The 23,933-nt window shown below is 37.8% G+C and overlaps 1 protein-coding gene across 2 annotated transcripts in view; it reads right to left on the bottom strand.

Moving 5' to 3' along the window:
* LOC137005779 (gastrula zinc finger protein XlCGF57.1-like) overlaps positions 1-23,933 on the bottom strand; it is a 576,742-nt gene that overhangs the window by 306,155 nt on the left and 246,654 nt on the right. Inside the window, exons 1-2 of one of the 2 annotated variants that reach the window (XM_067366472.1) lie at positions 18,034-18,130; positions 8,541-8,810 (exon numbers count right to left, since the gene is read on the bottom strand). In XM_067366472.1, coding sequence (XP_067222573.1) covers positions 8,541-8,810; positions 18,034-18,130 — 367 coding nt within the window. Of the gene's footprint in view, positions 1-7,515; positions 8,811-18,033; positions 18,131-23,933 lie in introns of those variants that run through there. The other variant, XM_067366471.1, reaches the window with a different exon arrangement.

Genomic DNA, 23,933 nt, shown 5'->3' with positions numbered 1-23,933 from the left:
TATGTGTAACGTTAGGGGTCCACTGGAGGCGAGTGTAGCAGAGAACCCAAGTGCAGTATTTAATGATGTGATAATCCCAAGATCCAAAATACAAATACAAATACAATCTAGTGATGGCCGATTTCAAAACACTGCTTCATGAAGCTCCGAAGCTTCATGAATCTTTTGTTTCGAATCAGTGATTCGGAGCGTGTATCAAACTGCTAAAGTCACGTGATTTTAGTAAACGAGGCTTCGTTACGTCATCACTGTTTCGAAACTGTACGAAATTTCAGTGGTTCACCGATAGAGGGCGATGATAAAGTGAGCCCATGTATCATTCACTGAGAACTATTGAACAAGTGTCTAGGGCTTTACCCTATGGTTTTACCTGATCTCTGATCAGTTTTATACATTTGTAGATGTTTTAATTATACATTAGAATAATTAATAATGGTAGTTATTAATCTCTTATTGGCCTGTTTAGCTTGAGCCATGGAACAGAGAAACAAGCCTTTAAAATTGATAAAAGAACACATAATATACACTCTATATTTAATCTTATTAGATGATTAGTTAATTCCTTTTGATTGATTTTACTTTCACTAAAACTTTTGCAATACATTTGTTAAAGGGTATTTTTAATTCATGTTTGGCCTGAGTTATTGCATTTCCACTGTTCTGACCACTAGGGGTCACCATGGAGACGGGTGTCAGATTGTTTCGAAGCCTCGAATCATTATGGCACATTTGCTTCAACTGTTTCAGTGTTTCACAAGGCTCGATCTGCCCAACACTAATACAAACATGTTCATTAATATGAACATGAACATGAACATGAACATGAACAAGACTTGAAACAAAACATACACTCACCAACAACGGGTTACATAAATCAAAGCTAGACAAGAGAACAATGAAACATGAGGGCTATTTATACAAAGGGACTAATGACAAACAAGGAACACCTGTGAACAATCAAGACAGAGGACCAATGGCAAGACAGAACTGAAATCACATGACAATGATAGCCAATCAGAACATGACACATGAGACAGGGGAAGCACATGACATGAACACATGAGGGCAATGGAATCACATGACATAAAACATGGCAAACAAGGAAAACAAAGCAATGAAACAAAGCATAACAATGAAAAACAAACCATAAAACGTGAACATGAAACACCACAACAAGACAAGACATGACATTACACTGTTACATAATTAAAGTATAAAGATTTATAAAAGTATAAAATATAAGTATTATAAAAGTATTATCCTATATGTAACAATTTGAACATGAAGGAAATAATATGATCAAATATACAAGGCAAGGCAAGTTTAATTCAAAGTGCTTTACATAAAGAAGAATGATACAAATAAAACATAAGGAATGACAGTAAAAACAGAATTTTGCTATCTGGATATAAGTGCTAGGAAGTCTAGGGAGTTTTTTTGTTGTTGTTGTTGTCATTGTTGTTATCCATCAAAGTGGATCTAAACCTCACACGACAGGACCGCTGTCTAGCTCTACCTGTTAAGGCACTTCAAACTGATAAACAAAGTTTCAATCTCCCCTTTTGCCAAGACACCTTAAACTGTGCCACACAGCCCTAATCCCCCTTCTGGAGATATCTTATCTATGCAACACAGTTCAAATTTCCCTTTTGGAAATTTCCCCTTTGGAAAGTGTCCTGACTGTAATCCAGAGATATCTTAACCATGCATTACAGCTCAAATTTCCCCATGGTTTGTCCCCTTATCCAAATTTACCAAATTTTAACCTAATCACAAATGCTGTCTTCCTAATTCTCCCAACTCTTTCAACCAGACAGCAAGATTTAAAATGCATTAAAAACAGAACAAGATGATACATAAAAGATATAAAATACATTAAAAATGAAATAAAAACAGGAAAAATGATTAAAAGAATAAAAGGATAATACGTATAAAATAAAAATGCAAACAGTTTGGACATAGCACAGTGCTCAGTCAGTAAATGCATAGATAAAAAGATGTGTTTTGAGTCTGAATTTGAATGTGGCTACTGTTGGAGCACATCTGATCTCTTCTGGAAGCTGGTTCCAGCTGCGGCTGGCGTAACAGCTAAAAGCAGACTCTCCCTGTTTTGAGTGAACCCTTGGTATTTCTAAGTGACTTGATCCTGATGATCTGAGTGATCTATTAGGTTTATATTCTATGAGCATATCTGCAATGTATTGAGGTCCTAGGCCATTGAGTGATTTATAAACAAGTAACAGTACTTTAAAATCAATTCTAAATGTAACTGGAAGCCAGTGTAAGGACCTGAGGACTGGTGTGATGTGTTCATGTTTTCTGGTTCTGCTCAGAATCCTGGCAGCAGCGTTCTGTACGAGCTGCAGCTGTCTTATGGTCTTTTTGGGAAGGCCAGTGAGGAGCCCATTACAATAATCCACCCTGCTGGTGATGAAGTCTTGACTGGAGACAAAGCATCTAATTCTTGCAATATGTTTGAGATGATAATATGCTGATTTAGTTATTGTCTTTACATGGCTACTGAAACTCAGGTCTGACTCCAAAATCACACCAAGATTCCTGACCTGATTTTTAGTTGCTTGACCCCTAGAGTGAAGGTATGTGTTCACTTTGAGAACTTCATCTTTGTTTCCGAACGCAATGACTTCAGTTTTGTCTTTGTTTAACTGAAGGAAGTTTTGGCACATCCAGTTTTTAATTTCATCCACGCATTGGCACAGGGAGTCAATGGGGCTGTAGTCGTTAGGTGATAGGGCTAGGTAAATCTGGGTGTCATCTGCATAGCTGTGATATGCAATTTGGTTCTTTCTCATTATTTGGCTCAGTGGCAGCATATATATAGGTTGAACAAGAGGGGTGGAAGTATTGAACCTTGAGGGACTCCGCATGTCATGGATGTCCACTCAGACTTATGGTCACCGATACTCACATAATAACCTCTCCCTTCTAAGTATGACCTCAACCATTTAAGAACCATCCCAGAAAGCCCAACCCAGTTTTCCAGCCTGTCAAGAAGAATGTTGTGATCGGCAGTGTCAAACGCAGCACTGAGGTCAAGTAAAACCAGCACTGATAATTTACCTGAATCTGTGTTTAGGCAAATATCATTTATTATCTTCATGAGTGATGTTTCTGTGCTGTGATGCGGTCGGAAACCAGATTGAAAGTTGTCAAAGTATCCATTCAAACTTAAGAACTTGTTCAGCTGATTGAAAACAACTTTTTCAATGATCTTGCCTATAAAAGGAAGATTTGAGATTGGTCTGTAGTTGCTCAATATGTTATCCAGATTGCTCTTTTTCCGGAGGGGCTTAACAACTGCAGTTTTAGGGATTTTGGAAAAGTCCCAGAGAGAAGTGAGGCGTTTACCACTTCTAGAAGATCTGCTTCTAAACAGTTAAACACGCTTTGAAAAAAGATGTGGGAAGTGTGTCAAGGGCGCAGGTTGATGTTTTAAGGTGCTGTACTGTGTCTTCCAAAATTTTACCATCAATTGCTTCGAAAACAGACATAATAGCTACTTTCTGAGGTTGTGATCTGATCTGTTTTATCTCAGTGCAGCTCAAGAATGTGCTGATCGCCTTGATGATATTATTAATTTTCTCAGAGAAGAAGGAAGCAAACTCACAGCATTTGCTGTCTGAGAGCATTTCACTGGGAATCTGACTTGGGGGGGGTTTGTTAGTTTGTCTCTACAGTAGCAAGTGTGGGTGTTTCTGTTTATAATATTTGAGAAGAACGTCTGTCTAGCTTTGCTATATTGAAAGCATGAAGGTTATCTTTATAGATGTTATAGTGGATTTCAAGTTTTTGTCTTTTGCCACATGCGCTCAGCTTTTCTGCATTGTCTTTTCATATTTTGCACTGCTGTTGAGTTTCTCCACGGTGCTTTTTGCCTGCCACTCTTCTTCCTGACTTTCACAGGAGCAATGTTATCAATAACGTTCTGTACTTTTGAGTTAAAAGAATCAAGGAGAAAATCAACAGAGTCTGCAGATATGCTTGGTGTTAAAGATATAGCCTTCATAAACAGTACACTAGTATTCTCATTTAAGCATCGCTTTTTGACCGAGATAGATCTAGCTTCAACAGTCGGAGAGATCAATAAATCAAAGAAAATACAGAAATGATATGATAGTGCTACATCCTTAATGACAATGGATGAAATGTTTAGACCCTTACTAATAATTAAATCTAGAGTATGTCCACGATTGTGTGTGGGTCCATGTACATGCTCAGATCAAAGTCAGATCAAAACTATTCAAAACTGTTAGGATTTATTTTGCCATATTGGATTCTGAATTTTCTATGTGGATGTTAAAGTCTCCGGTAATAGCAAAACAGTCAAACTCTGAGGAAATTGCTGATAACAGTTCTGTAAAGTCCTCAACAAAGGCTGGAGAATATTTAGGAGGCCTGTAAATGACTATAAGTAGAATGCGAGGAGCACCTTTTAACACAATACCCAAGTATTCAAAAGACAAGTAATCACCAAATGACACTTGCTTGCATTGATAGACATCTTTAAATAGAGCAGCTACACCTCCACCTCTTCTAACAGCTCTGCAGACACTCATTAAAGTAAAGTTAGGAGGGGCTGTTTCATTCAGGATTGTTGAACTGCAACTGTCTTCAAGCCATGTTTCATTTAGAAGCATAAAATCTAGATTTTTTGTGGTTATTAAGTCATTGACTAGAAGTGATTTATTTTTAAGTGAACGGATGTTTAAAAGTGCTAACTTAACAGTCTTACTTTCTGTCTCTACAGTAATCTTAGTTTGACGTGTAATAGTCAGCAGATTAAATGGGTTTGCCAAACGGTTTGAGAAGGCCTTTGGCTTTCTATCACATAATAGAACAGAAATAGAGAAAGCAACAGGCACACTGGATTCCCGCTTGTTCTGTAAACATTTGACAAAGTCACTGTTATCATAGCGGGGACACGACACACATCACTGAGAGCTGTTATCAGTTGTTTTTGGTTCACCTAGAACAGATGGAGGAGGTTGAGGGCCCTGGCGTTGTGGCAGGGGCCTAAGAGCTCTCACAGGAGGAGGGAGAAGTTCTAATACGTCACTCTCTATCGGTGAGCTCTGTGGGCAGTGTCTGGATTGTGTCTGTGAGCATTGGTTGTTATGGCTGCATGGTGTTATCATTGTCCTTGTGGGATGTGTCAACCGCATGTCTATTCAGCTGCTGAAATGAAGTCCTGTGGTCAGTTGTACTCTGTCCAGGTGTGTTTGTGCCTTTCAGATCGAGTGGATTTGCACACACTGCTGAAGGATGATGGAGGGAGAAGTAGATATTGTCTTTTAGCACTCTTGAGCCTAGTTTGTTTGGGTGCAGGCCATCATGTGTGAACAACTGTCTCTGACTCCAGAAAAGATTGAAATTGTTGATGAAATTCAGTCCATTTAAGTTGCAGGTTTTTTTGCAGCCATGTGTTAAGCCCAAGCAACCGTGTAAATCTATTTGTTCCTCTTGCTGGGAGTTTTCCACTGATGAACTTTTAGTCTTCTGAGCATTTCAAAAAGTTCATTGAAATCCTTTTTAAGGAGTTCTGACTGCTCCTTCCGAATATCATTCTTCCCCATATGGATGATTAGTCAATTTGCAGTCTTATATTTCATCAGAATGCTCTTAAGTTCCCTGTTTACATCAGAAACTGTTGCTTTTGGAAGGAAGCATGTAGTTGTATCCCTGCTGCTAATGTTTCTGATAATAGAGTCACCCCCTCTCAGAGTCCTGGGCTCGGCTGCTCTCTGAGCTGAGTGCCGCTGTCTGCTCGACCTTGAGCGGCAGTTAGCATCGGTGTTAGGTGCTGGCTGATTTGATCTGTGTCCGATCATGTTTAGAGGATGCTACTGCAAAATGTGATACTCGTGACAATCTGATGTCTCGAGTGCCTTTGGGTCTCGATCCCTGTTTGTGCCATCGATTAGTATATTGATCAGTTTCGGCACTCAGTATGGTCTGTTTAGGAGCACTAGATTCATGGGACTCACCAGCTGTGTGCTGAGGACGTCCATGACGAAGCTCTGTTGTGTGTTCCGTCTGGTTTGGTAGTCTCGCAAGTAACTTTGTTTCAAGAACTGCAATCCTTTGTAGAAGTCTGTGGCAGTTTGTGCATCAGGTAGATTCTTCAACCAGAGGAGGCATATTATTTCTAATCCTTTTGGATGTAGGCAGTTGTGTTTTCCCTTCTCCGGAATGTAAGCTGATGGTTCCCGTCAGTGGGAGGCTGGTTGGATAAAAATTCCCCTTTTTTTGTAGCAATTCTTCCAGTTAAAAACTTTGTTGGTGCCAAGATTTGTCGTTTGAGCACTGTGCTGTTTTGCTGTATTTAAAATTAGGAGATAAAATATAAAAACAAATAGAGCAGAGCGCAGAGCTGTAAGCAAGAGCGTCCGAACAGTAGCAAAGCAGGAAGCACGGTCGTAGCCTGCTTTATTAAGGCAGAGTGCTACAGTCTTCACTTTATGTATAATTACAAAATGAACTATAAAACACAGCTCTTCTACTTTTCATTTCCTTTTTAAAAATATTAAACATGTGGAAATATGTGCATATAGTCTGCAAATATAAAACACAACCCTGACTCTTTTTGTTAAATGTCAGTTTTAATGGCCAACAATAGCCAAATACCAATTATAAAAGTATAAGCAATAGGTAAAAGAAGCTACAATAAAAATAAAACAAACGATTCAGTCAAACATACAAAATCAGCGCTCTAGTAGGCTACAAGAGTAAACTATAAGTTAAGAGATTAAACTTTTAGTAAAACAAATTATAGATTAATGAGACCAAAGATCACCCATTAGATTTACAAAAGATGAATTATATTTAACCACTACAGAGACATGAGAACCAGCGTCAGAGCCAAACTGTTCTTGGCGGGGTATATGAGCGCTGAGCGCCCGGTGATTGCCCGGATCTCACAACTCCAAATAGGTGCTTCTTTTTATCAATAAACCACAAATTTGAGCTTTAAACCAGTACATTCCTACATGCCTGAACACTCTTAATTATACATATCATGACATAATAACAGTAATATGTTTAAATTTCACAGGTTTTCTGCTTTACTATTGATGCTTGCTGGTTAGTGCGCGATGCAGTCTGGGATACCTGGCTGTCTCAAGTCCGCACAAGTCACCTCTCGATGCATCCTCGATAAAAGGGGCAGATCAAGAACACATCTGGGGATTTTAACTGTACATGGCTAAATGTGAACTTTGAATCGGAACAGTACTTGGGCAGTGACTGATGACATTTCACACATGTACAGACAAGAGCACATATTGAGTTAACTATGAATGAAAAAGGCATTTCGTGGTCGCTCCTCATCCACAACCTGGATAATTCAACAGCAGCCACAGAACAACAGCACCAACTATAGGTGGAGATGAGAGATTTGGCTGTATCTAACTTACACAGAAGAGACATTTTTTCTTAGCACGTAAGATCAACTACTTGTCATGATTTCAGACTGTGGTGATGTGGTTTCTCCACTGCATGGATCTTCATGTGTATCTTCAGGTGGTTTTTAAAAGAGAAACTCTTTCCACACTGATCACACATGTGCGGCTTCTCTCCAGTGTGGATCCTCTCATGTGTTTTCAGAGATGATGACTGACTGAATCTCTTGTCACAGTGTGGACACTTGTAAGGTTTTTCTCCAGTGTGGATCCTCTCATGTGTTTTCAGATGTGATGACTGATTGAATCTCTTGTCACACTCTGAACACTTGTAAGGTTTTTCTCCAGTGTGGACCATCTCATGTGTTTTCAGATATGATGACAGACTGAATCTCTTGTCGCAGTGTGAACACTTGTAAGGTTTCTCTCCAGTGTGGATCCTCTCATGTGTTTTCAGATGTTCTGCCCGACTGAATCTCTTGTCACACTGTGAACACTTGTAAGGTTTTTCTCCAGTGTGGATCTTCTCATGTGTTTTCAGATTTGTTGGCTGACTGAATCTCTTGTCACATTGTGAACACTTGTAAGGTTTTTCTCCAGTGTGGATCCTTTCATGTGTTTTCAGATATGATGACAGACTGAATCTCTTGTCACACTGTGAACACTTGTAAGGTTTTTCTCCGGTGTGGATCCTCTCATGTGTTTTCAGATGTTCTGCCCGACTGAATCTCTTGTTACACTGTGAACACTTGTAAGGTTTTTCTCCAGTGTGGATCTTCTCATTTGTTTTCAGATATGATGACAGACTGAATCTCTTGTCACAGTGTGAACACTTGTAAGGTTTTTCTCCAGTGTGAATTCTCTGGTGCTTTTTTAAATCGCTCTGTGTAGTAAAAGTCTTCTCACACTCAAAGCACATGTACTCTCTCACACCAGTATGAATTTTCTCATGTTCTTTTAAACTATTCAGCTGTGAAAAACTCTTTCCACACACAGAACATAAATGTGGCTTCTCCTTTGTATGAACTCTCAGATGTCTCTTCAGGACTGATGACCCTAGAAATGTTTTGTTACATTGATCACATGTGTGTGGCTTCTCTCCAGTGTGAACTTTTATATGACTCTTAAGATGTCCTTTTTGTTTGAAGCTCTTCCCACACTGATCACATGTGAACGGCTTCTCTCCTGTATGAACTCTCATGTGATACTCAAGACTTTGTTTGGTCGATAAACTTTTTCCACACTGAGTACAGGTTGTAGATTTCTTGGTTCTTTTCTTTAAAAATGTCTTTTTAGTCTTTGAGGGACTTAATGGTTTTTCTCCAGGTTTGTCATGATGTTCCTCCTCCACTTCACTCAGTTCTTTACTCTCCTCCTTCACTTCTATCAGCTCTGAAATGAAAGAAAAAGTCATTTAAATTTTCAGTAAATCAAAATAAAGGGAGAAATATGAAGTTAAAGGTGATAAAATTGAGACTGCTACAAAACATTACGATCATTTTGATGCATTTGCATAAATTAGTTGCATATGTCCCTGAAACTTTAACATTAATCATCCAATCGTAAAGGACCAGCTGTTGTTCCAATGACAGAATCCAGTGGTCTGGTGAAGGTATAATGTGTGTACGTCTTTTCAGCGCTCCTGTGAAGTTCACTTAATTTTAGAATTTAGTCTCAATTTTACTTTAGCTGCTCGTTTAATCTGACTCCAATTTCAAATGTTTTTACATCAAGATTTACTGAATTAAGACAATCAGCACTGAATGGACGTCTTCTGGCTACAGAATTTCCCAAACAGCTGCTCTGCCACCTTTCCTTAAATAATTCTTAATAATTTATAAATAATATTAAGAAAATAAAGAAAACATTGCTCTGAAATATTTTGAGTAATATATTTGATCAATGACAAAATAATCTAATGTGATATTAACAGCCATATTTTGACATCAACTTTTACGTTGATATTTAATTAATTTTCCTAAAAACTGTAATTATTAAGGGCCGGTCACAGCAGACTTCTCCTTCCACTTACTTCCTTTCATACACATGTGAATGTGGGACACCAGAAACACAAGATCAAGTGAAGTTTGCAGTAAAGTGGAGTAGATTGAATATTTTAAAATTTTGGAGTGATTATTATTCATTAGTTATGTTTTTAAAAAAAATATATCATGTCATATCTTGACCGTTGCCGTCTCTGTAAAAAGTTCACATGCTCAAAGTCTAGACTGACTGCATCTTTAAATGTGTCAGTGTCCTACATGATTCACTCAACCCTATTGCTTCTGACATGATTTTCCTCCTTTCCAAACCAGAGGATACCAGGAAGTGACATCATCTGGGCTCTTTCGACAGCATGATGGGAGACAAGAAAATAATCTCAATCCATTGTCTCAGTTTTTACACACATGAATGACTGCATTCATCAACCCTGTTACCAAAGTTACTGTAAGAAGAGATTTTGATCAAGTTACACTCACAACCCTGTCAGGCATTCTGGACAGTTCATTTACTTCATACATTTTGGCGTTTACAGTTTATTCCTAAAATTAGCAATGTTGTAAACTGTATTGAAAATGCCTCTATTTGGGTAACACTCCTGGAAATTGTGAACCAGATATGAAATAAATATAAAATATGTAAATATTTAGTTTGATCTGAAGTTGAAAATCAGTATCAAAATGAAATCAGTAAGTGTGACTTACTGTGACAAGAGATTCAGTTGTTCATCTCTGAAAACACATGAGAGGATCCACACTGGAGAAAAACCTTACAAGTGTTCACAGTGTGACAAGAGATTCACTCAGTCAGTAAATCTGAAAACACATGAGAGGATCCACAGCAGAGAGAAGGCGCACACGTGTGATCAGTGTGGAAAGAGTTTCTCTTTTAAAAACCACCTGAAGATACACATGAAGATCCATGCAGTGGAGAAACCACATCACCACAGTCTGAAATCATAAGTAGTTCATCTTATGTGCTGAGAAAAAATGTCTCTTCTGTGTAAGTTAGATACAGCCAAATCTCTCCTCTCTACCTACCCATTAGCTGAAAGTCTGTGCAATCAGCTAGTCTTCCTGGGGTCTATTCTAAAATGTTACATAACAACAACAACAACAACAACATTTCAATCATCTCAGTAGATAAAATACACTATACACTTCCTGCTTCGCTACTGTTCGGACACACTTGCTTACAGCTCCGCGCTGTAGCTTCTGGACCAATCAGTCACACAATTATTCATTGTATTTAATGAATTACCCATAAACTCACTCTATCAAAGTTTGGTGAACCCATCCCTCTAAAACTGCAACTAGCATCCCAAATGTAGCTAACACACAGGCCGAACTAGGTGTCCTGTTACAGATACATGGTACTTTTACAATCAGAAAGAATTCTGCAGAGACTAGTGACTCCGACTTCACTCTTTCTGAGAAGGACAAATAAACTCCTTTAATCCTATGTACTCTCTATATAACCACTTGGAAAATGTATAAACATGTATCCAATTTTCCCATCTCATGACTGTCCTTTTATAGGCTTTATTATATGTATTAATTCTCTCTTTTTTTTTTTTTACTATTTTGGTATTAATGTTCCTGAGTTGCAAATGTATAGATAACTGAAATTACATTGGTAGCATATTTGGTATCTACGGACTCCAACTTTCGTTTCCTATTTGGTAATTTATGTTACATGTTACTAACTCTGTGACACATTAGTATTATAAGAATCTAGAAGGTTCTTCTCTCATTCATCCAACCCAGTTTCTTATGCTGATATCCTGCCAAAATCAAAAAGACTCATAAAACTTCCCTCTGAAAGGGAAACTCCTTATTGGCTCAGACACCTCAAGAGGGTGTGACGTCTTCACCCCTTATATTCACTGATCACAAGATCAATCCTCTCTTCTTCTTCTCTTTTACTGACACATGCTGATGTCAAGATGATGCTGTAAGAAGCTAGAAGCTTTTGTGAAACCCCAAGCTTGTGCCAGGCTTCGGCCTAGAAACGTCCATTCACCAAAGATCCTCTGAATTCAACTGGTTCTCTTTCATCAAGACAATATCAGCAAAGATTCAATGGAAGCCTCCACAAATTGAATCAGGACAGTTTTAATTCAACTTGGGGAGACATGCAAGTATCAAACTTAGTCTTATTATTTGATACATTTACTATCCTTACCCCTTTCAAAGAAGAGCTTGTTAAAACTAAACTGATGGTTTGCTCAAGGCTGTTGATCTGCTGAATGTCAAACAATGCTGTAACTTCTTGCTTTCCTGTACTCTGCTTTAGCTCTCTCTCTCTTGGTAAACTGTATGCATGTATGAGTGTGAATGTTAGTTTAAGTGTTTAGTCTAGTTAATAAAGTCTTGTTCATGTCACACGTAAAGTTGTCTGTGTTTTGCGCTCATATACCAGAGTCCCTATTCATGCAGATCCTGACTACAGGTTCTGAGTAGTACTGTACAATAAGATTGTTATTTCACATAACCTGGAAATGAATATTTCTTAGAATTAATAAACAATTAACACTGTGTGTTCATTGGATAATGGGTTAGTTGATTGTAATATTAATTATTACATTAAGTTAATTTTATTAACTGATCCAGATATTTATAATTATAACTAGCTATGATTAATTATTCATATTTATTTTGAGTTAATTTGCTACAGTGTTACTTGTAAATGTCCAATACTAGCAGAGTCTGTCTAGTACTTTACATGTAACTCTCTAAGCTCTTGATTGCTTGAAATCTTAAAATAAAATAAAATATAAAAATAAACTATAAAAGGATTTTAAATGCTTGAATACGTGTCACACTTAATGCTCCCAGCTGGTGGCATCATGACCATAAAAAATAATTAATCAGCTCCATACAACCTCAACATAATCTAAATCAGGGGTTTTCAGTAGAGATGCACCAATACCAGTATCAGTATCGGGCCTATATACAAGCTACTGAAAAATGTAGTTAAACTAGTAGCGGCGCTACATGTAGTTAACTACTCCCAACACTGAGGGCACTCTATCAAAAGAGAATGTGTCTCTGAAGTCCAAGGTAACGGATTTAGAGGCCAGATCTCATTGACAAATTATCAAGATAGCTGGTCTTTCTGAGAACATCGAGAAGGGCAACCCCACACAATTTGTCTCTGGCCTATTGCCTTCACTATCGGGAGAAGCTAATTTTCCGTGTGACAAAGGTTGACCGAGCTCACCGCATTGGCCGCATCGTAAACAACAGCATGCAAGTTATGATTGCCAGATACATCATGATACTGTTAAGACTGAGATACTGCATCTCATCTAACCAAAGCCCACTTTCTTTGATGGGAGTCGTATCAGTATCTTCCCAGACTTTCCAGCAGAGTTATCTTCGCAACGCAAACTGCTTGATGGTCCACAGGAGAAACTAAGAGGTAAAGGAATAAAATATGCCCTGCTGTACCCTGTACATCATGGTAGGACTTAATTCCTAGCTGCTGGTGGCCTGCATAATCCAGATTATATATATTAACAGATCAGTTGGGCCAAAATTAGACGGGTGCATAAATTAGACGGGTGCATAAATGTGGGCACCCCAACAGAAAAATCACATCAATATTTAGTAGACCCTCTTTTAGCAGGAATAACAGCCTCTAGACGCTTCTAATAGCCTGTAATGAGTGTCTGGATTCTGGATTAATGTATTTTGAACCATTCCTACTTGCACGGACAGCCCGCTTCAAATCACCCCACAGATGTTCAATGATATTCAGGTCTGGGGACTGGGATGGCAGAACATTGTACTTGATCCTCTGCATAAAGGCCCGAGTACATTTTGAGCAGTGTTTTGGGTCGTTGTTTTGTTGAAATATCCAGCCCCGTCTTAACTTCAACTTTGTGACTGATTCCTTAACATTATTCTCAAGAATCTGCTGATATTGAGTGGAATCCATGCGACCCTCAACTTTAACCAGATTCCCAGTACCGGCACTGGCCACACAGCCCCACAGCATGATGGAACCTCCACCAAATTTTACTGTGAGTAGCAAGTGTTTTTCTTGGATTGCTGTGTTCTTTTGCTGCCATGCATAACGCCCCTTGTTATGACCAAATAACTCAATCTTTGTTTCATCAGTCCACAGCACCTTATTCCAAAATGAAGCTGGCTTGTCCAAATGTGCGTCTGCATACCTCAATGCGACTGGCGTGTGTGCAGAAAAGGCTTCTTTCACATCACTCTCCCATGCAGCTTCTCCTTGTGCAAAGTGCGCTGAATTGTTGAACGACACACAGTGACACCATCTGCAGCAAGCTGATGTTGTAGGTCTTTGGAGGTGGTCTGTGGACTGTTTTTGACCGTTCTCAACATCCTTTGCCAATATTTTATGTGGCCTGCCACTTCTAGCCTTAACAAGAACTGTGCCTGTGGTCTTTTATTTCCTCACTATGTTCCTCACAGCTTATATCTCTGCGATAACTTTTTGTAGCCTTCCCCTAAACCATAATGTAGAACAATCTTTGTTTTCAGGTCATTTGAGAGTTTTGAAGGCCCCCATGTTGCCACTCTTCAGAGGAGAGTCGAAGAGAACAACAACTTGCAATTGGCCACCTTAAATACCTTTTCTCAGGATTGGATGCACCTGTCTATGAAGTTCAAGGCTTAATGAGATCACCAAACCAATCGTGTGTTCCAATTAATCAGTGTTAAGTAGTTATACGTATTCAAATCAACAAAATGACAAGGGTGCCCAAATTTATGCACCTGTCTAATTTCGTTTTGATGCATATTGCACATTTTCTGTTAATCCAATAAACCTCATTTCACTACTGAAATATTACTGTGTCTGAAATTGCTGATACAAACACCCAAATATTTATAAATGAAAATCATGGAAATTGTCAGGGGTTCTTAAACTTTTGCATACAACTTTAAATGGGGTGTTTTGACTTTCGCAGGGATTGTAGAAGCGAGTTTATTGGGTTAGAATTATGCAAGCTCATCTCTGTATTAGAAATGTTTGTTTTTTATTTTATTTTTCACATTGACCAATACCTATGTGTGTACTAATTCATTGCTCATTCTACCCTATGGTTTATTTCACGCTGATGAGTTCCACTAGCCTTACGTGGTCATACTCAATTCTAGTCAGAATATGAGTCTGATACTGCTCCATTGGGCTTTGATTATGGGGGCGTATTTCAACCGATCCAGGAAAGACCTCAATTGGATAGACCTACAACCAATCAGAGCTACAGAGTAAGTGATGTATGTTGAGCGACGCATAGTTGTCAACAGAACTCAACTGCACACATGCTGGAACTACTAGAAGATATATACTGATATAGAGAGAGCAATCAGCTGGGACATCTTGTTTAAGATTATTTCCATGAGTAAATGAACCTGTTGTAAAGCACTGCTCACTCGACATGTCAGCGCGCTCACCTCACATGCATCAGGCGCGTTCTCTGAGAGACGCCCTAACCATAAATATCTATGCTTCTAATAACGTACTATATATAGAAGGAGCTGGCAACGACCACTGGTTATGTCTACCTGGTTATGTCGATATCTTCTATAACGGACGCGATGGCGGAATCTACACATCTCAGTTCTTCAACAACAGCCATCATTGTTGTAAACTAATTCAACCCAAGCGCTCTTTGATGACGTGGCTGATTACGTTTCCGGTGATAATCTGTCAATCATCGCCCTGACAATGTGATTGGTCCGAACAGTTTCTGTTCGGGCATAATTACTCCTCTACGGATCGAGTCCAGACTGAACTTCACGACCTAAAAATGTTGTGGGTGAGGCTAAGTTCGGCTGGCATCCAGGCTAGAGTTCCACTAAATATGCCCTAGAATTGAAAATTGAATTTACCTTGGCATAGTTAAATAATTACGAGTGCTGTACATGGAAATGACATATAGTGAGTCTCAAACACCATTGTTTCCTCCTCCTTATGTAAATCTCATTTGTTTAAAAGACCTCAGAAGAACAGGCGAATCTCAACATAACACTGACTGTGATGTAACAGTCTGGATCATTAATATGTACGACCCCAATATTTGCATATGCCAGCCCATGTTTAACTCATTAGACAAGCCAGTATTAACATCTGGAGCAGCACAGCTGAATCATCAGATTTTATGCAGGTACGCAAGCAAGAACAATAGAGAAAAATGGTAGATGGAGCAATAATAACTGACATGATCCATGATATGATATTTTTAGTGATATTTGTAAAATGTCTTTCTAAATGTTTCGTTAGCATGTTGTTAATGTACTGTTAAATGTGGTTAAAGTTACCATCGTTTCTTACTGTAGACCAAAGCCATGTTGTTATTTTCATTTTTAAACACTTGCAGTCTGTATAATTCATAAACACAACTTCATTCTTTATAAATCTCTCCAACAGTGTAGCATTAGCCGTTAGCCACAGAGCATAGCCTCAAACTCATTCAGAATCAAATGGAAACATCCAAATAAATACTCACATGATCTGATATACTGCATGATGAACACTTTATAAAGATCCATTTTGAGGGTTATATAAGCTGTGTGAACTTTGTTTATTCAATGTATTATAGAGTCGCGAGCTCGGGGGGGGGGGGGGGGGGGGGGCACAAGGATTTAAAGGGGACACACACTGAATCGTCGCATTTATAATGATGCCCCAAAATAGGCAGTTAAAAAATTGAATAAAAAAAAAATTCTATGGGGTATTTTGAGCTGAAACTTCACAGACACATTCAGGAGACACCTTAGACTTATATTACATCTTGTGAAAAAGGGTTCTAGGGTTTTTTAAGAAACATTTGAATATTCTGAGCAGGAATGTGTGTGGTTTAAATAATATTGTCTTCGCACATAAGAATTCTTTGCATGCAGACATATAGTTTCTATAACTATATATTAAACATTCCTGTGCTCACAGACTTAGATGCAAGTGGATAAGCTAAATGTACCACTATACCTTCTCTTAAAAAAGCCTGTGGAGTGTGGAGTGTCTTTATTAATACATAAGAATATTCCTTTTCAACATTTGTCCACTAAACAGAGTATTAATGGCTGTTATCTTATTGTGACGGGCACTATTTTAGAGAAACATGTTACATTTGAAAATTTATATGCTCCTAATTTAGATGTTTAGATTTTAAATGTTTTCCGATCTGTTTTCATATCATTCCTGATATCGACTCCACTCATCTTATTGTTGGAGGGGACTTTAATTGTATACTGGACCCTTTTATGAATAGGCACTCCCAAACCTTCTAATTCAACTACTTTTCTTAATAACCTCATTCAGTTATTGAATAAACTTGATATTTGAAGACTCAATCATACTACTGAAAAGGACCATTTCTTTTTTTCCTAATGTTCATAATTCAAATATACAAGGATTGACTATTTTCGAACCGATTTCAAATTAACCTTCAAGATCCCCTAAATATCATAATATTCTAATATCTGATCACTCCCCAGTTTCTTTATCAGTAGATTTCGGGATGTAGAGTGAAAGAAGCAAATATATTGTCAATGTATAAATCACATATGGATACAATTAATTTCTTTCAATGATAAGAAAGTTTTATCTGTCTGCGAGGGAGTGTATATTATAAACATTTGTTCTGTAATATTTGTTTAGTACTTCTTGAATGGCAGGTTAAAAAAGAACTGACTTTTATGAAAAATTATGACTGGTAATTTTGCCCTTTGAAGGTTATTGGAAATTTGTGCTTTAAGTTTGTGACAAGCACATAAAAATGATTACTTTTTTCACTGGAGTGACAATAAAGAAGCTGTCCTACATTCATTAATCTCACTCTGTTGTGCTTGGAAAACTACAGAAATTGATTGGCAAGTAAAAAAAAAATATCGGTCCTTAAAAAAAAATGGCATGGTGCATGCCTCGTTTTTCATGGTTTTTTGGACATTCCCCCTATGCTTATCTAATTTTACTAATCTAAACCTGATCTAAAGTCAGTGTTTGGTCAGGATTCTTCAAAATATCTTCTTTTTTGTTCAGCAGAAGAAAGAAACTCATACGGGTTTGAGACGACAACAGAATTTTCGTTTTTGGGTCAACTATCCCTTTAATGTTTATTCACACAAATCCAGTGCTGCTAATTTAATTTGTTAGTTTAATAAAGACGTTTTGAACTTATTTTAGTTCGAATCAGAACTTTTACAGAACATTAACAAAAACATGTAAACGACAACCATGATAACTTTGTCACATATAATTTTCACACCATTTCATCTGTCAGTGCTTATTGATTTCCAACCTACACCTGAACCACAAATGACAAGGTAAATATTTTCACTGGTTTCATCAAATATTATCAGTTCACTCGCTTCCCCTGCTGACTTTCCTCCATATGACACACACACATTAAATTATTATTTATTAAATTATTATTTTTTGCCTGATGTAATGTTTAATTACTGCTGTTTATGTTCAGGTATGGTAAAATGTAAGTAAAGCATTTTTAAGCACAAAGCATTTTTTTCATTGTTCTCTATTCAGAAGTAGATGTTGGGTTTAATGTTGCACAAAATACTCTCTATTTCTGTAGAGCTGGACATTTTAGAATCAATAAAACGATGAGAATAAAACCAACCTGTTTGTTCCTCAATATCTTCAATCTTCATGTCTTCAGTCTCATCTTTAATAATTATCTTCATGTCTTCAGTCTCCTCCTCTTTAATAAACTCCATCTTTAAGAAGAGAATAATTAACGGAGTTAATGGTCTTCAATGACTTGTTTAGACAAAAGTCACACAAAAAAATAATGCTGCAAATTAATAAACACTTCATATTTAGACATTTATGATCTACATTTTAGTATTTAATAAAATATAGACATGCAAATGATTACACTTTGATAGTGTTTGTTGTTCTCGTTCATGTTGTTAGAGCAGCACGAGTCGTGATTCACTGAATCATTTCTCAAAGTGTTTGATTCAATTGACTCGGAGTTGAAAAGTTCAGTTTCTCCATCATGACTCTCCAGAGACTGAACTCGAGTTCATGGTAAACTGATTTATGATATATAGAGAGAGAAATGAGACGCAGGTTTACTGTTTCTCATCAGTGGATGAGCTTTACTCACACAAATATCCTTCATTACAGTTAGATAAAAATCACAATGTTACATTAAATAGTAAATAAACTCATTTCACATCGCTTTAAAAAAACTGTCACAACTATAAATTATCGAACTGTTTCTATCGATTAAAACAGCTTAAATTCTTAAAACAAACCTTTCTTCTTCAGAATCAACAGATGCAGGATCGCGGCGCAGTCTTATGACGTCATGTCATCACTCCAAAATAAAAGTCCTGTTCAGACGCTGCATTGTCTACAATCACAGAAGTGCAGAAAAATCTAACAATTTTACCAGGTAATCTTTGTATTAAAACAGTGTCAAATATGATACAAATAAACGTGTTAAAAAGGTTGTTTGAGTTCATAAAGCAGAGTTCATTCATTTGTCTGAATTGAAACACATTTAAAGTGTGTTTTACCAATATATAAAACGTGGACAAATTTTAGTTTAAACTTGGGTATAAAATGTGTAAAGTTATCTTTCAAGGATAAGTTTAAGTCAAAGAAGTAATCAATATTAAATGTAATTCATTCAATACCAAAAATTATTGCTAAAATCAGTCAAATTAAAAATGAAATCTTTCACATATTTGTAACTAAATCAATAGCAAAGTCCCTGACGACACATTGATGTCCTAAGACACGAAGCGATCGGTTTGTGCGAGAAACCTTAATGAGCTTATTGAGTGCGAGACATCACTAAGCGAATGCTAAACGCAGTTGGACATAGTGGTGTCTTAGAGGAAAAAATTATATAAATACTGTTTGGTTTCTCGCACAAACCGATCGTTTCGTGTCTTAGGACGCGTACATGAAACCTTTTCGGGAGTTTTATATCATCAAAACAAACACATTCGATGACAGTGAGCTGCGTTACACACGGGACTGAAATGGTGGCTAACAACGACATCTCTATCATTAATTTTGATCACGGTTTGTCTGGAAAAACGAAGAGAATTTGACGTTCGACGTAGGAGAAGTCACACTGGAGGATTGTGTGCCAAATCTTCTGACACTGCCAGAATTTCGTCGGAGGTAAAATTTGATCCCAACAGTCATTAACCGGCTGTCTGTGAACATGTCAAACTAGCGATCAAAGACTACAGATTTTAGGTTAGGATTATAGGAATCCTTAAGGATTTGCTAAATTTGTCTCAGACGACCAAATCGTGACCAAAATCGCACAGTGTGAACCAGCCTTTAGGTTAAGAAACCCCTGATAATACTTTAAAGGTATTATCAATGAGGGGTTTCTTACAGTTTTTTACAATCACTTTGCTACTATTTTCAGAACCTTGATGTCATTTTTCAAAACTCTAGACACAAAACTCAAAACGGTTATCACTTGTAACACAGGCTGTCTAATGTTCAAAACATTGCATTGTGCATTCACATCTTTAAAGCCCATCTTTCAAGTTAATTTTATACTTTAATTTATACACAATATTGTATGAAAATGTCCATTTAAAAAGATATACATAAGAATACATATGTTTTACAACACCCACGGGCAGAAATTAAGAAAAAAGTGTGCCTATTCTAAGCTACGCTCCAAAAAACCGCCCTTTCCCAGAGAACGCGTCATATGACGTAAGGACAGGCAAACACAGGCGCCGCTGCCGCCATCGTTCTCAGTGTGGGTTTATGTAGTCTGAGAGGCGGAGACAGAGAATAGAGATTGTCGTTATCGTTAGTTTGAGTTGTCACAATGGTGAATTCTTGTGTTTGTTTTGGATGCAACAACTCCAACTTGTCTGGCCATCGGGTCCACCGATTTCCAAACAAGAAACACAAAGATTTCCGTGCTTGGATACGTTTCGTCCAAGGAAAAAAGAAAAGCAATTTCACTACCTCCTCAGTGACAAGACACACGGTGGTATGTGAAAAGCACTTCACACCGGACAGCTACAACCAAGGAGATCTTATGGAATTCCGTATGGGATTTCGACGAAAAAAGTGGGTTAGGCTGGCAAATGGAGCTGTGCCATCGGTGCATGCAAGTCCACCTGCAAAATCTGGCGGGAGCAGAGAATCTGCGCCTCGAAAACGTGAGCTTTGCACAGTAAGTCTTATAATACCATATACAAATTGTTTCATCGAAATGTAGCTCTGCATGTCATTTCTGCAAATGTATTTTTCTTGACGTTATAATGGATTCGTCTTGGCATGACTTTGAGAATTTAACGTTAGCACCATGAAGGCACAAAAGCCCGCCTCAGCTTACTCTTGTTACACCCCGTGAGGCCTGCAAATGAGCCTCGTCTGACACTTGTCTTATTAGCTCAATAAAATAAGTTTCCATTTTCTGAGAATGTGCGAGTTAAAATTGTATGTGGTCGCATTCGCATATTACTACTCGGTCAAATTCACGCATGAATTGTCCTGCATTTAACTTGTTTTAGCGCCCGCCAAATTATTTTTTGTCCCGCCAAAGTCTTTGATCGGTGAGTAATGTAGATGAACTGCTCCGCGTGTGACAGGGCGCGAAAGAACGAGAGAGCCACCGGTCGCGCGCGCGCACTTTTCACCGTCTCCAAAACGCATCCAAGTAATTCTTATACAATATTCTTAGTTACATCGGAGTTGCCTTGGTTTTCTTTGACTAATCGAAGCTGGTATCAACAGGGCAGGTAGTGTTATAGTATTATAGTAGCGTTAAAGTATTGATACTAATAAAATTATTATTTATTTTTTTTCCAATTTCTGGATATTGCAATACATTTGTACATTTGTAGCATGTAAATGATGACAGAATGAATATGGCTAAAAACTAATGCAGTCTTGTATAGCAGACCAAAATGTTATAGATTGATAACAGCATTACATATTGTTTGCCAAAAAATAATTGCAAAGATGAGTCCTTGTCTTAGACCCATTTGAACTGAAAACATTAATGTCATGTATTTCTGTTGCATTTCACTGCATTGGGTTAGCTTTGGAGACCTAATGTTTTATCTACTTATCTCGTACAGACTTCTTTTAGCAGCCCTACATTTCAATAGTAATGGCAACAGAGATGAAGCTCGAACCAGTGAGGGTGAGGCACGCTACGCCGTTCGCTACCCACGGTTTCGGAAAGGTGGCTGGATAGTCCACCCCATCAAGGAGAAACCATCTTACGGTTAGTAGTTTCACTTAGTTTTTCAATATCTTTTTTATGTGAATCTATCTTTTTTTTTATGTGAGTCAACCATTTTACTAAATGTGTTCTAAACATTTCTCTCCTTAAGGATACACAACAAATCTTATGGTCTCTCTGATAGAGGAATACTGCAAGTCACCACAGGCCCTACAAGAAAGCAGTGCTGTCTTGTCCTCTGCTGCACCGCCCCCCCTCACCTCTTCCCTCCAGAAGGTTGCCAAGGATGAGGCAGTCAGCCTCCATCTCGCACGACACTCACGTTTTAACATATAATAAAAGAGAATTTTTACCAGTACAGTTTGTTTCAATGTATTTATTAATCATCTTCCAAGTGTGGCCACTGGAAACCTTTGTATGTTTGTCCCTCCTCTGCAAACTGCCTCCTTATTGCTGACACAACACATGAAGGTATGGCTTTCCTAATGTTCCTGCCTAGTATTCCTGCCTGTATGCTGTGTATCGGAACTGCCTGTGGTGGAGATTGGGACATAATTACATTTTGATGATCATACCATGTTTTCATAGTAAACAATTCCAATTGTAAATATTGCATGTTCTGTTGGCTGATATTCTACTGTACTACACAACACCAAAGTTGTTTTTATAGTAAGTATATGGAAACCACTGAGTTTAAAAACCTGCATAACAGGATTTACTATTTTGGTGTAGAAATGCTGTTTCTTTGAATTGCAGTGTGAAATAATTTTTGCTCAAAACCTACTCTTGTCTGCTGGCTTGGAGAGGGCCATGCTCCTGTCTGAAGTTCATGTATGCTATCTGCAGCACAAAAGGATTCAGACAGGATGCTTCAAACCCTGGATGGAGTGTGAGGCAGGTAATGTCTTCTGGGGGATCTAAGTTTTGGACAAGGGACCAATAGGCATCGACCTCCCTACAGCACACACTCTCCACTGCTGATGGCATAGCCTCACATCTACCACACAAGCACCTGTTAAACAAATGTGCTAAGATAAACTCACTCTCCTTCCTTCCTTCCTTGTAGCTCTAGTGGTTGGTGTAAGACCTTGTAAGAAACGACATGTAGTACTTAATTTAATTTCCAGACCGCCACAGATGTAAGCTAAAGCGTACAGCATTCATTTAAAATCTGGGATCTAAATTAATTATTTAAAGACACATGTTGCTGGCATAGATGGTGACAATCTACATGGATGCTTGAAAAACAACAAAGTCGACAGCAATATTGCTAAATATGATTTATTAAAGATACTGCAATGTGATAAACATGGAGACAACGTTAGCCACAATTAGCTATAGCCTGTGGTCACTCACCAAGACACCTTCCCAATTCTCCAACGATTCTCCTCACACCACAACTCAACATCTCTCTCCTCTGTCCATTTACTCTTCCCCTTAACTCTGCCTGACCCCTCTCTCGCCTAGGGGGCTCATAATTATACGGTAATGGACCATCGTAAGAGTTGACATTTACCCCTACTGCAACCTCTTCACTGTCTGACTCAATTACGAAGAGATTTACCTGCCGTTGCGTCACTTCCGATCAGAGCGTTTTTCACAATGGAAGTAATTTTACTCACATTTTCTTTTAAAAAACTTTTTTAATACACATTTATGATTAATTTCTTCACGCAAGTCGAGTTCCTCCACTATTTATCTGCACGTTCATTCACAGTGATCTTTCAACTTGAAAGATGGGCTTTAAAAGGATGGTGGAAGACTTGGCAGCTCTCCAACTGATGACAGCAGAAGAAGATTTAACATCGGCAGTGAACTGTTTGAGTATAAAAGACTGATGAGAAGACTGGCCAGACAGATACTGATTGAGCAGTGTCTCTCGACGCAAGAAACCCAGCTTTTTACACCTTTGATTGAAACTTTGCTTTGTTTTGATAATTTTGATAATAACCTTTGTTTGCCTTTACTTTTGTTAAATTGTAATTAAAACTATTACTACATTAATTGCAAATAATTGTCTAAACCCTTCTACTAAACCCTTGAGCACGAACAGACCACAGAGAAGTCTTCTGAACACATTGTAAGTATTGTTTCAATGCTTATGATTTATATGTAACAAATGTAAACTATTTAGATTGATCTGATGTTGACAATCAGTGTGAAAGTTTCTCAAACTTCCCTTTACTGAGCTAGAAAAGAACATTATGTATCATTTCATAGTTTAACTGCAAATCTAAATATGCAGAAGTGTTTGAATCTTTCTAACATGAATGTTGTCATTAAAAGTTCAGTATGTATTTGATAGTTTATCTAAATGTGCAAGAACATCAATG

This window comes from Chanodichthys erythropterus, chromosome 3, assembly GCF_024489055.1.
Source record: "Chanodichthys erythropterus isolate Z2021 chromosome 3, ASM2448905v1, whole genome shotgun sequence".
NCBI lineage: Eukaryota > Metazoa > Chordata > Actinopteri > Cypriniformes > Xenocyprididae > Chanodichthys > Chanodichthys erythropterus.
This window is presented reverse-complemented; position numbering and strand designations above follow the sequence as displayed.